The sequence below is a fragment of the Fulvia fulva genome, chromosome 12 (assembly GCF_020509005.1).
Source record: "Fulvia fulva chromosome 12, complete sequence".
In the NCBI taxonomy this organism is placed as follows: Eukaryota; Fungi; Ascomycota; class Dothideomycetes; order Mycosphaerellales; family Mycosphaerellaceae; genus Fulvia; species Fulvia fulva.
Genome location: NC_063023.1, coordinates 2,466,145 through 2,478,492, shown reverse-complemented (window position 1 = coordinate 2,478,492; position 12,348 = coordinate 2,466,145). Strand labels below are relative to the sequence as shown.

At 54.0% G+C, this 12,348-nt stretch overlaps 6 protein-coding genes across 6 annotated transcripts; 2 read left to right on the top strand and 4 right to left on the bottom strand.

Annotated features, from left to right (window-relative positions):
* Positions 1-30: 30 nt before the first annotated feature.
* On the bottom strand, positions 31-570 carry CLAFUR5_14024 (uncharacterized protein; the record flags this gene model as incomplete). Its single annotated transcript, XM_047913172.1, has 1 exon — positions 31-570. The coding sequence occupies one exon, from the start codon at positions 568-570 to the stop codon at positions 31-33; it is 540 nt and encodes a 179-aa protein (XP_047769091.1).
* A 1,029-nt stretch (positions 571-1,599) lies between these two features.
* On the bottom strand, positions 1,600-2,307 carry CLAFUR5_14023 (Acetoacetyl-CoA synthetase; the record flags this gene model as incomplete). Its single annotated transcript, XM_047913171.1, has 1 exon — positions 1,600-2,307. The coding sequence occupies one exon, from the start codon at positions 2,305-2,307 to the stop codon at positions 1,600-1,602; it is 708 nt and encodes a 235-aa protein (XP_047769042.1).
* A 33-nt stretch (positions 2,308-2,340) lies between these two features.
* On the bottom strand, positions 2,341-3,796 carry CLAFUR5_14022 (Acetoacetyl-CoA synthetase; the record flags this gene model as incomplete). The annotated part of the gene is made up of 4 exons (XM_047913170.1): positions 2,341-3,197; positions 3,253-3,483; positions 3,517-3,642; positions 3,700-3,796. 4 exons carry the CDS (start codon positions 3,794-3,796, stop codon positions 2,341-2,343), a joined length of 1,311 nt encoding a protein of 436 aa, XP_047769089.1.
* A 289-nt stretch (positions 3,797-4,085) lies between these two features.
* CLAFUR5_14021 (putative translation initiation factor eIF-2B subunit beta) lies at positions 4,086-5,546 on the bottom strand (the record flags this gene model as incomplete). Its single annotated transcript, XM_047913169.1, has 1 exon — positions 4,086-5,546. The coding sequence occupies one exon, from the start codon at positions 5,544-5,546 to the stop codon at positions 4,086-4,088; it is 1,461 nt and encodes a 486-aa protein (XP_047769041.1).
* Positions 5,547-6,079: 533 nt separating this feature from the next.
* On the top strand, positions 6,080-7,636 carry CLAFUR5_14020 (Nuclear envelope morphology protein 1; the record flags this gene model as incomplete). The annotated part of the gene is made up of 2 exons (XM_047913168.1): positions 6,080-7,436; positions 7,491-7,636. The coding sequence occupies 2 exons, from the start codon at positions 6,080-6,082 to the stop codon at positions 7,634-7,636; spliced, it is 1,503 nt and encodes a 500-aa protein (XP_047769088.1).
* Positions 7,637-10,673: 3,037 nt separating this feature from the next.
* Positions 10,674-11,942, top strand: CLAFUR5_20375 (uncharacterized protein; the record flags this gene model as incomplete). Its single annotated transcript, XM_059463211.1, has 1 exon — positions 10,674-11,942. The coding sequence occupies one exon, from the start codon at positions 10,674-10,676 to the stop codon at positions 11,940-11,942; it is 1,269 nt and encodes a 422-aa protein (XP_059319194.1).
* Between the last annotated feature and the right edge of the window lie 406 nt (positions 11,943-12,348).

Below are 12,348 nucleotides of genomic sequence, written 5' to 3'. Positions count from 1 at the left end.
ACCTACGACCATGGTCCTTGCCTTGAGGACCTAAGTCTTGCCCCCAGCATCTCCGCCGTACGTCTGCCTGATCCCCGAGACCACATAACAATCCCCAAACACATCCTTTGCCCCCTCTCCCTTCAGCACACTTGTCCCTTCCCCATCCATATCACTCCTCGCCATACACATCTCCCCACAAACCACCAACGTCACCATCTTATAATGTGCCCTTGGCTTTCTCTCCTTCTCGCGTGCCATGTCTATAAGCTGAAAGCGATACACACTGGACGCGTGATGAGCGGCACCCGTTTCCTCGTACTCCTCAACCGCGTCGGTCAGGTCTGACAGCGCACCATCGAGGATCTGCTGCATGCGAGCATGATATGCTTTCGCGGCTTCTGTGCGGATCTGTGTGCAGGTGTTGAGGACGGGGAGAAGGTATTGGGTGGTTGTGTCGGCGTATGTTGGACAGTTGCTCTGTGGGATGTCGAAGTCGAATATGACATCTTCGTAGATGTTTAGGCGAAGCTCGGTTGGCAGTTTGAGAAAGTGGCAGGTTTTGGGTGGGGCCTTGTCGGTGGTCGCCATTGATAAGGTCTGCGATGTGCTTCGAATCTGGTGTTGTTTTTGGTACGTGGATCGCACATTGGACACCGTAGACTTTGTCTAAGAAGTGAAGCGCGCACACCACGAGTGGAAGTTGCGAACGTCGCACTTGGCGTCACATGTAACACGACCGGACAGCTCGGGTAGCCGTTTCGCGCCACTCGACAGGGATCTTGCGCCTTCCATCGCTTCTAGAAGGCACAGAATTTCCAATGCCCCGAAAACACATCGCAACATACTGTAACAACATGGATCCGTTAGCATGTGACACCGCCACCGACGTCCTCTCCGCCAGTATACACGGCCTCATCCGTAATGGCATCGCATCGCCAACTACTGCAGTATTCTACTTCATCCTCCTGGCAGCGATAATCCTCTAACCTCTCTTCGAACCACCACCGCACCTGCCACAGGTACAACTTACATTCCGCCACCTCTTATTCGAAGGAATCGCCTACACTTCCGTCCTCCAGACGGCGAAGATTCAGCGGACTCTGTTGAGCGCACTGCTCGATGCGAAGACTTTTTGCTCCGACGCAAGCTCAGCGTTTGAGTATGCGCGTGGGACAACGTTGCAGTTACTCACCTGGCTGATCGCGTTGCGATGTGGAGAAAGATTGTGAGTGGTCGAGTCTTCTCAACTTGCCGCGCATTCAACACTGACGACCGGGCAGAAACCGAGCGCTCTTGCGACGGGCGGACGCATTCTTGGACGGGCGGCCGTGGATCGTGGTCGAGACTGTCTTGCTGTACACTTCTATGCAGACTGTTAGCTTTGTTCTGCTCTTGTCGCTGTCTATGCTTCTCTCCGCGAGCGTGGCAATTGCCTTCCTGTTCATGACAGCAGTGTTCGTTCTGGGCTATAGCCTACAAACCTGGCGAGATCGATATCCATGAGGTGCGGAGAGTGTTCTTGACTATTGGAAATCTGGCGTCGAGATGTAGGGCAGCGACAGCATGATGATGGATGCAGAGGCGCGACTTGAAGTGTTCGCATGGGGTGTTGTCTCATCACAACTTCGCCACCTCCCTTCCCTCCCTCTTCACAACGCCCTCAACATGATAGAACTTGACAAATTTCCCCATCATCCTCGCCTCATCCTCCGTCATCTTCAACTTCCTCAACACCTCCGGCCCACCATTCACCACCTTCTTCACCAACGTCTCCAGCTTCTTGCCATTGACGTTATACGGAATCTCGTCAACCTCGAAGAAGTAGTGCGGTACATGCCTCCTACTCAGATCCTTGATAATGTGCTGCTTCACCTGATCAACCAAACCGGAGTTCGGGAAAAGGCTGCTGGAAGTGGCGGACGGTGTGCACTTCAGGAAGAGAAGGACCTGTTCCGTCGGATCTGAGTATCTTGAGTCTTGTCGTTGCTGACCCACAACCAGCGCGTCCGCAACGGAAGATTTGAGAGCGGGCGAGTCGAGGACGGTATACATCTCCGCACTCCCAAACCGTACACCACTCGGATTGAGAACCCCATCGCTTCGTCCCAGAACATAAATCCCCCTCGTCTCCGGATTGATCCTCACAAAGTCTCCATGCGTCCACACATGCGAAAACCCCTCAAAGTACGAAGCATGATATCGTCTCCTCTCCGGATCGTTCAAGAACATAACCGGCATATTCGGGAAAGGCTTCTTACACACCAGTTCCCCTGGCTCGCCTTCCGGCGCCGGCTTGCCGTCAGCTGTGAAGACGTTAATGTCCATCCCGAGCTCTTTGACGGTACATTCGCCGGGGTATTAAGGCAACGAGCGTGTTCCGGAGGTGAAGTTGCCGCAAAGTTCCGTTCCACCGGAGAATTGGAATTGGCATACTGGGCCGAAAGCTTTGACGAGCCAGGTTGCTAGGCTTGATGTGAGGACTGCGCCGGTGGAGCAGATTGTGTGGACTCTGTTTGGGATCTCTTTGGGGAGGATGTTGTGTTTCTGTAACTCCTGGTAGTATCGAGGACCGGCGCCGAAGCCAGTCACACCATGGGAGAAAAGGATTTCGAGGAGTTTCTTTGGCGTGGGGTAGAAAGGCGATCCGTCGTAGAGGACCATAGGTGTCTTGCACAGCAGTGCGCCGATCGAGATGTTCCACAATGTCCAGCCAATGTTGCTGAAGTGGCTATGCACATCGTTCGGTCCGAAGCCGTTGTGCAAGAGGAATTGCTTCTTGCCATTGAGGGTCAGCACGCCATGGCCGTGCACAATGCCTTTCGGCGCGCCGGTAGTGCCACTTGAGAACATCACCAGTATGGGAGTGTTGAAAGGTACTTGCTCAAAGATGAGCTTGGCGTCCTTGGATCTGGCCGTGAAAGTGTCGAATGTGGGGTGGTTACAGGATATCTTGCTGTCGGGTCCGATGATGATCAGGGAGCATGGCGTCTGCTTTGCGATAGAAGTGTAGCAGTTCGTAATTTTGGCTTCGATGTTGTTCGTTTTCCCGTTGTATGAGTATTCAGTCTCGGCAATGATGAGCTTTGGTCGGAGCTGATCTAAACGATCGTTCAGTGCTTTCTCCCCGATGTCAGTAGCAAAGTTGGCGATGATGGCGCCTATCGAAGCAGACGCCAGTAGAATGGCTAATGATCTCGCGCAGTTGCTTCCGATAGCTGTCTTTTGTTAGTGCCCCATCATCTGAATGAAACGGGAGTAAGCCAGCCATACAAACCATAAAGTCACCCTCCCGTAGTCCAGCTCGCTTCAAAGCATCCGCATACTCGGCAACCAGCCGTCTCATATCAGCCCATGTATACTTCTCAGGCTCGTCCAACGTGGTCTCATTCATGCTGGTGATCATCAGATCATCATCGTTGCCACAAAGGATGTTCTCCGCCCAGTTGAGTCGTGCGTCCTCGAAGAACTGCGGAAATTGATCGATCGGTATACTCTCGTCTACTGCGTAGAAATCCACCCGTCAGCTGCATCTACCGTCGAACAGATCGAGACATATCTTAGTCGGGTGCCGGGAAGCCTTGATCTCAGCGAAATTCCAGAACGACATCCAGAAATCGTTCATACGGTTGACAGAAAAATCGTGAAGGTCCCAGTAGGACTCTGATTAAGTCAGTCAGTAGCGAGCCCGGCAAGATACTGGTTCGCATGGAATCATACTAATCGAGATGTTGTGCTGACGCTCAACATACTGAGTGAAGTCCTCCAGCGGCGTTCGTAAGCCCGCTGGAGGCACATATGCAGCTTTTGGGGCCATGATTTTAGTCACTGCGATTGGCCATCGCTGAAGAAGTGAACATAAGTATAACAGGTTGATGCATCTGAAGTCTGATGAAGTCAATGTTGATCTGTACCGACAGCGGGGATCAGTAAGCGGAATTCGGAATGAAATTCCGGGTACCCGGGTCAGTGGAAGAAGTGAAGGTCCACCGGACTCTAATGACCTCTTTATGCTCGCAAGTACGCGCTCTATGGCGTGAAATTATTCAATGAGGTCGAAAATGCTATCAGTAGGCTAGACAACAGCAGAAGCGTTCAACGCCGGTCTACGCCTTTGTCGTCAGATCGATGTCCTCCGTCCTGTAGTGATCTGCCACGATCCTGTAAAGATAGGAAGGCGCATGTGCTCCCAAGTTGGTGATGTAGAGGTTCACCAGATCCGCATCAACCCAGTCAAACAGTGGATTGACCACATCCACCTTATCCATAAAAGGGCCATCCTGAAATGGGACCACCTTACCAGGCTCGCCATACTCAATCATCTCCGCCATGTCGAATGGATACACCGGACTAAGCTTGTAGACTCCGCTGAGGACGACCACGGGAACTTGATGAGCTTTGGCAGCTTGCGCAACAGTAGCGGCTCCTGCGGCTGCGATGAGACTGCCGTTGGCGAGGACTGCGTGAGGTGCCATGATGACTTTGTTGACTCGCGACATGAGGGCGAAGACGGCTGAGTCGGGGATGACGATGACTTTGATGCCCATGGACGTGAGAGTCTTCCAGCGCTCGTTCGGGTCTTCGTCCTCGCCAGCTTTTGAGCTACCATTGACGACGGTAGAATGTGTTTCTCCGTGGTTGTTGGGATATGCTTCGGCGTGTATGACTGTGAATTTGCGCTTTCGTGCGGCTGCGGAGAGGAACCGTTGCACAGTCTGTGATGATGTGTGAGTGAGGATGATCTCGTTGCTGTGGATATGATCCAGAGCATATTCAGAGATTTGGCTGTCGACAATGTCAAGCTCCTCGAGCAGATCCTTGATGCCGTCGATCACCTCAGCTTTGATGTCAAGCTTTTCCTTCGATTCGTCTTGGTTTCTGCTGGGCTTCGGTACTGGCGTGGCTGTCCCTGATCCGAGCGGCGAGCCTCCGATCGATCCTAGACCTTGTGGCTGCGTTAGGATGCCAAAAAGAGAGCCATGTGGCCCTTGACCTGCGTACGAGCTTGCCACGGCGGAAAGTCCGGGACGTCGCGGAGGACTTTCAGCAGTGCCATTGATGGACGGCGATGATGTGGCGCTTGTCGTTTGTGTCGGTGTTGTGTGAGGTAGAGCTGCTCCCTGGTTGAGCGGACTGAAGCCAGATATATTGGTCGGTAGCTTGGGTCGATGAGTAGAGTCTCCTGTCGTTACGGTAGGACCAGGCAGCTCCTGACTGCTGGTTATGCTGGGTGCGTCCTGATCGTCCTCGGCTACTTCATGCACAATGCCGAGTACTCTGCGCACGATGTTGCCGACTGCCATTTCTCGAGGCTGTGCGGCTTGGAGTCGTTCGCCTACTTCCCTGATGCGCCGCTCGAGATCCTGCGAGTTGGACCATCTTCGCTCTGCCACAACCTGGAGCAGTAGTCGTGTGGTCGCAATGGCACACGGTCGCGAGTGTGCTATTTGGCGAAATTTGAGTAGGGAGACTAGGAGGGCGATTGAGCTCTCGATAGAGTCATTGTGCTTGAGAGAATGGAGGAAAGTTTGTAAGGAAGGTCTTGTTCCTACCGCTGGCGCGGGCATCGTTGCTGTAGCTGGTGGTCGTTGTCTCAAAATCACAGTGCGCTTCGTGTATCAGGCACGCTCTGGATGTGCTGTTGTTAGTGGGGAGGAAGTGGCGTGTTGTTGGACACAGAATTGATATTGTAGTTCTACATCTCCAAGGGTGAGTCAGCGGAATCGATCTTCAAGTGGGGCCATGTCATCGGGCCAGCATCCCTGCTGCTGAAACGGCCTCTACCCAAACAAACACGACATCGTCTGTTCTACATCCTCGCACGGTACTGGGTGACTCTGGCGCATTGCCTGTTCTTGATATCGCCTTCGCTTCTTCCACGACACAAATGCGGATCCAGGTATAGAGAGATAGAGATCACCGCGTGCGGACTCCGAGCCCTGTCCTTCTGCCCATTCCCAGCCAGCCGAGCTTTGCGCGCAGCAGCAGCAGCACCACCACCACCACCACCACGTGTTTGGCCTCGCGCATATCCTTTCACCTTTCACTTCATATCCCTCGACGCTCGCTGTCCACCACGCTCCAATGGGATGCTAGCAGCATGAACAGCCTCTCCGTCGTCAAGCGCTTCACCACCACCCCTCCCGCGACTCCACCACGATCGCGAACAGCTTCGTCCGCCAATGTGGGGACACTGTCCAGCCATGGCGACAACGAAACATCGACCTTGGACTTCGCGTCGCTGAACGAGAAGCTGAGCCAGAGCGTGGACGACGATGTAAAACAGGCGGCGCATGAGGACGAACAAAGCCAGGCCGCATACGTCAGCGAGAAGACGCCTTTGTTGAGCTCCGGCGACTCTGGCGCTGCGAGAGAAGAGGCTGGTCGCGGATGGAAGCTTCCTCGTCGCATAGCAGCGGCAGTCTTCTACGGCGTGCAGGTCGTCTTCTCAACCATAACAGCCCCAGGCCGCTACGTGATAGCCTGTTTTTACGACGAGCAAGGACACTTCTCCGCTATACTGCCATTGAAGAGATTCAAGAACATCATGACGAGGCGGAAACAGCGATCATCAGCGCATGCGGTGGGCTATGGTGGGCGTCAGGACTCGTCCGAGGAAGAGCAGCCCATGCCGCAGAAGAGAGGCGCATCGAGGCGATCGCCTTCAGTGGACAGTAATGCTTCAACTGCGACAGCCGGCTCTTCCGCATCTGATGGAGAGGGTGCGCCGGACAGTCCAGCTCGACACACGCGATCCAAGACCAGTTCGCAACAACCGGTTCCCGGAGAGAAGAGGAGGAGCATACGTATGAAGGAGCCACAGGATGAAGCACTGCGGAAACGCAAGGCATCGAAAGCAAAAAGAGCTGCGAGTTTGGAAGTGCCGACAGACGTCGCGAACACGCTGAAATCGCCTTCCTCTCCTTCAAACCCTCTGAAGATGACCCGATACCCACGCGCGCCCGCTCCTCCACGACCTCTTGTGCCGAAGAGACAGCCTTCGTACACCCTCGCTTACTCGCCGGACACTCCCAAGAAGACACTGATCATCGACCTTGACGAGACACTCATCCACAGCATGGCCAAGGGCGGGCGCATGTCAACAGGACACATGGTTGAAGTCCGGCTGATGGGCCAAGTCTCAAGTTCTGGCATGCAGATCGGTCCCGGGGTGCCCATACTATACTACGTCCACGAAAGACCTGGATGCCACGAATTCCTGCGTAAAATACGGAAATGGTACAACCTGATCGTCTTCACAGCATCCGTACAAGAGTACGCAGACCCGGTCATCGACTGGCTAGAGCGCGAGACCAAATACTTCTCAGGACGATATTACCGGCAACACTGCACGTTCCGGAATGGCGCTTACATTAAAGATCTGGCGCAAGTGGAGCCAGATTTGAGCAAAGTTATGATTTTGGATAATTCGCCCATGAGTTACATCTTTCACGAAGGTAAGTCGTTTGATCACGTATAATGTCGTTCGTCTCGACTCACAGTGAGTGCAGATAATGCGATACCCATTGAAGGCTGGATCAGCGACCCGACAGATCGCGAACTGATACACCTGGTACCCTTCTTCGAGGCACTGCAATATGTGCCCGATGTGCGAGCTCTTTTGGCGCTGCGGCAGGGACAAGCGCAGCAAGCGTAACCGCTTGATGGTGTCTGGCCTTCCGCATTCCACATGCTGGCCTCCGGACACGAGCATAGCCTGGTCAAGCTGCTCTCCTGGTTTGGCGCACGGACTGCATGTCATTGTCATAGCGTCGGAGTTCGCGGTGTTTTCTGGATCCAAGTGTACAGTATAGATGAGCTGATGTATTCACGGCAAAATACAGAGAAGATGGCATACGTGCCAGTCGGATTCCTCGAGCCTTGCCTGTGTTGTCCTCTTCGTTCAGCTTGCGTGCCGGGTTCGTCTCGCTGATCAAAATGCCAATACTAGGGAAAAACGAGCCAACTTCAAGGACTGTCGACAGAAAGAGTGGCTATCCACACAGCGATTCGACCGTCTAGCTCCGTCACGACTGCAGCTGCTGCGTAGTAGAGGCTAATAAAGTCGAAGCAGTGAAGCGCGCCTTGTCTCCAATACGCCTGCCCAGGTCGGATGTGATTACAATACTGCGCGTACGCTAATATGGCCATCAACTATTGCCTCTTCACCGTGGTGAGCCAGCGAACAGAAGAAACATCACCCCATCCAACAGTCTGATACCCATCACGACAGAAGAAACAACACACCCAGCAGTCTTATGCCCATCACGACAGAACAGATGCCCTGGCAGGTCAATCCACGGATGCCACGACTTAGTCTACCACGGTCAGGCTGCGGGAAATGGCATCCTCTAGCGTCGTAGTCTGAAGAGCCAGTAGCGGTCATGATACTGTCCCAGATGGAACAGCCTGTGCTCGAATGTCACGATATACCGCCATTAACTTCCGTGGTCGCGACGACGTAGTGTACCACGACCAGCCTGCGGCAAAGGACACCCTCTAGCGTCGCATCTTGAGAAGCCAGTGAAAGGTATGACATGGGCCCAGATCGAACAGCCTGTGCTTGAATGTCACGATATACCACCATGCCATGCCGTGGTCGCAACGACTTAGTCTACCACCATCAGGCTGCGGGAAATGGCACCCTCTAGCGCGACAGCCTCACGAGCCAGTAGCGACCGGGGCATATATCGAAAGTGTAGCCTGTCACGATATGCTATTGCGATTCCAAGGCTCTCACAGCCTAGTCTACCACGATCAGGCTGTCTCGGAGGCCTCCCTCTAGCGTCGTGGTTGCTGGGGCCAGTCACGATGCGAAGATATATCTGGAAGCTGCCAAATATGGGCTCGAGATCTTGGGAAGCGGATCTGGGATCTGGGCAGATCTTGGATCTGCTGTGACAGGGGTCTTGATCTGGTAATCGGTTCGGAAAGAGCTATGGTGTCTAGCAGGCGAGCAGAGAAGGAGGGTCTGCTCGACATCGGATGGTGACGCAAGGACGAGCTACGAGCAGCGACGAGGGCTTGAGTCACTGTCGCTTGAGATGTTGCACTTCAGGCTGGAGAGGAGCGATGTCTCGTACTTCCTATTTTGGGTTGCGCAAAGCTTAAGCTGACTAGCGCCGTGGCTCTAAGTTGAGCGCATGGCAGCCACGATCACACCCACGTGACGGCTGCAGATTCTCGTAGCTATAGAGAGGCCGGAGGAATCAAGCGATGATGATAGTGTCTGCGATCTCGAAAGGCAATATCATTTTGGAGTGAGCGGTCTGCACAGCGGTGCCTTGGCCAAGGGTCAGGTGCGTGAGTGCCGCTCCGCGCTTGCCCGTGTAGTAACGTTGACGGCGGAGAAAGCAAAGCCGACCAAGAAGGATGCTTGCCTACACACATCGACTTGAACGTTGATAATCGGCGGTTGTTCTACGACTGAGCTTTCTGTTGAGCCTGGCGGAAGCGCACCAGTGCGTTGGCCTTGAGAAGTGTGCTGGGAGCGTCCATAGCACGAAGCGCTCCGATGGTCATGCCATACAATCGATCTCTGCCTTTTCGCTGCGCACCGTCGCAATACTACGTCTCATTCCTGATATCTTTTCGAGCGCCGAGCGCGCTTTTCAGCGCCAAGAATTTCGATGACATTTTGAAACAACAGGCCGTGCAGATATTGGGCGGGACCAGTGCCCACAGCTTCATACTATCTTGCCGGAGATGCACTCGCGCGTCATTTCAGCTACAAGCGCAGCTTTCGAGCTGCATGTCTCCACATCAGCGGTCTGACTAGCAGTGACTTGGTCGGAGCGATAAAGGCGCATCCTGATTCGCCATCCATTCCTTATGCTACAGCTGCTGCTGACCAGCATGTCCCTTCCGCAGCTTGCATTGGCCGACTGTTTGAGTATGTGGACCACGTACTGCATCGTCGAACTCCCTTAACTTGCGATCTGGCGCGGCAGCGGCACTGCCACAAGGCTGAGAAGGCACAGCCTGATGCGAAGGGCTACAGTACGGCTTCAGTATGTGTACGATTCCTCTGTGGCGCTTTGTCGGTACTTCGAGCAGCTGACACAGCTCGAAGCTCGTCGAAACATGCGCTCAATAGCACAGCTGTCCATTAGTAGGACATCGTTGCAATCTACTAAGCATATGTGAGCACAGTCCTCCCGCACCAGGTACAAGAATCTCTTCCTTTCTCCAACTCTTCCCCTTCCTCTATTCTACCACACTGATATCACACGTGATCTCAGCCTGTTTCAAAGTTTGTTTCCCACAACTTTACAACATAAATACTTTTACGTTACCACACCATACCACCGACCAACAAGCCTAAGCAGCCTCGCCAATTACCCACTGCTCCCAGGCATCCGACCACGACACGACCGCCGATCCAAGCAGCCTCGACGACCCAGTGCTGCTTCCAAGTGTTATATTGGGCCAAGCTAAGTGCTTTACAGACATCCGTAAGACATATCATCGCTTCCCAACCTTCGATTGCACAGTCACTGACCTCTGTCCAGGAAATGTCTTCCTCAGAAGCTTTCCAACAGTACGACCCGGAGAGTCTTCGTTAGGAACGTCGATTCGAAGGTGATGCTACGTTGGTAGAGTGGAGGAGGGGTCATGAGGATTATGTAGCGCTTATCGAGAAGAAGAAGAGAGAGGGGAAGGGGTGGATGATGGAGAGTCGGTTGTGTATGAAGATGGTGGAGAGATTTGTAGATAGAGTTAGAGAGTTAGATAGCATTGGAGCGTTGATTTGTAAAGGTGAAGAGAGTGAGAGTGAGGATGAGGATGAGGATGAGGATGAAGATAAGGATGAGGATAAGGATAAGAATGAGGATGAGGATGAGGATGAGGATGAGGATGAGGAGATGAAGGACGCGGTCCAGGTAACGGAGCAATCCGATGCCATCCATGCAACCGAGACGGACGTTGCAGTGGATGATGACTGTGACAGTCTCTTCGGAGAGCCAAGCGATGACTTCGGCATCGAAGAAGCAGACAGCGGCTATAACACCGAGCACGCCCATGTCACCAACGTCGACGCCAGCGACTACGACGAGAACCTCGACGACGATGTCGACTTGAACACCGACGAAGTCCAAGTCGAACCAGCGCAACAGGCCTCCCTCTCCAACGACACCGACGACGACATACTCGAGGCGCAATTGGAGGCCCTCTTGGCTGAGCCTGAGGCAGAGGCTGCGGAAGAGGACGAAGATGATTGTAAGAGCGCTACCTCCGGGCCGCCTGATCTCCCTTCTGTCGTCGGAAGCACCAAGGCCAACCCCACCGTCGAGGCTCTTCACCTGCCTCTCACCAGCGCTCAGGACTCCACCACCGGACATAAGCGCAAGCGTCGCGACTCAGACGCTTCAAGCAAGACCAAGGCTCCTGCACCAAAGCGAGCCAAAGTCACAGCAGAAATCGCCCCTCTCGAGGAAACTACCGTCCGCGAACAAATCCGCAACGGTACCTTCAGGAAGCTCAACAAGCTTCCTGCCGCGAGAGACTTCGTCAAACGCCTCGAATTCAAAGCTCAGTCCTACGCCAGGACCTGGCCACTGATCGAAACGGCTCTCAAGAAGCACTTCGACGCCCTCGATGCTGCTGCAGCTCCCGCCACAACTGCTCAGCAAGCCATCGCCATCCCTGACGAAGACTCCGACGAAGATGCCGTGGAAGAGTGGGAGGACGTTGACCTTGGCCTCACCGACCCAACGCCATCGAACAAGGACCAGCGCTCCCAGGATGACGACAACTCCGAGCCAGCAAGACCGACCAAGCGCACTGCTTGGACTACCGCTCAGCCTGAAGTACCAACAACCTTCGGTGCCCGGGCGCGTCTTGCTGGCACATTCAGGGGAGCCATCGCCGATGAGAGTCGCCTCATCAAGGAGTGCGGTCCCGACTGGCGCCAAGCACCCAAGCCCCAGGCTCGCCGGTCGCGTCACAAGAAAGCCGCGTGATGCACCGGATGATACCAACATGATCAAAGAGTCTACGGGTCTGGTGTGGCTCTGGATCCGAGTTGCTGGCTACGATGAATTGAAGTGAAGGGGTATTACATGGGGCGGGATGGGAGACGGAGGCGATAGACTTTCTGAGTGAAGGGTGGCGAACACAAAGTGCATGACTCTATGGGAACTGCTTTGTGGGAGTTGCTTGGATCAAGACGATTGGTGAGCTGAAGTCGGAGGGGATGGGGAGATTGATTGGAGCGTATGGTTGTTGTTGTTGTGTTTTTGTTATGTTGGAGCGACTTTGCTTTTTTGCACGGTACATAGATCGGAGGGTCCATTGACAACAACCGTCATGTGGAGGGACTCACGGAGAGCGCGAGGTTGGGGCGCTTCTCATCCAATATAATACAAC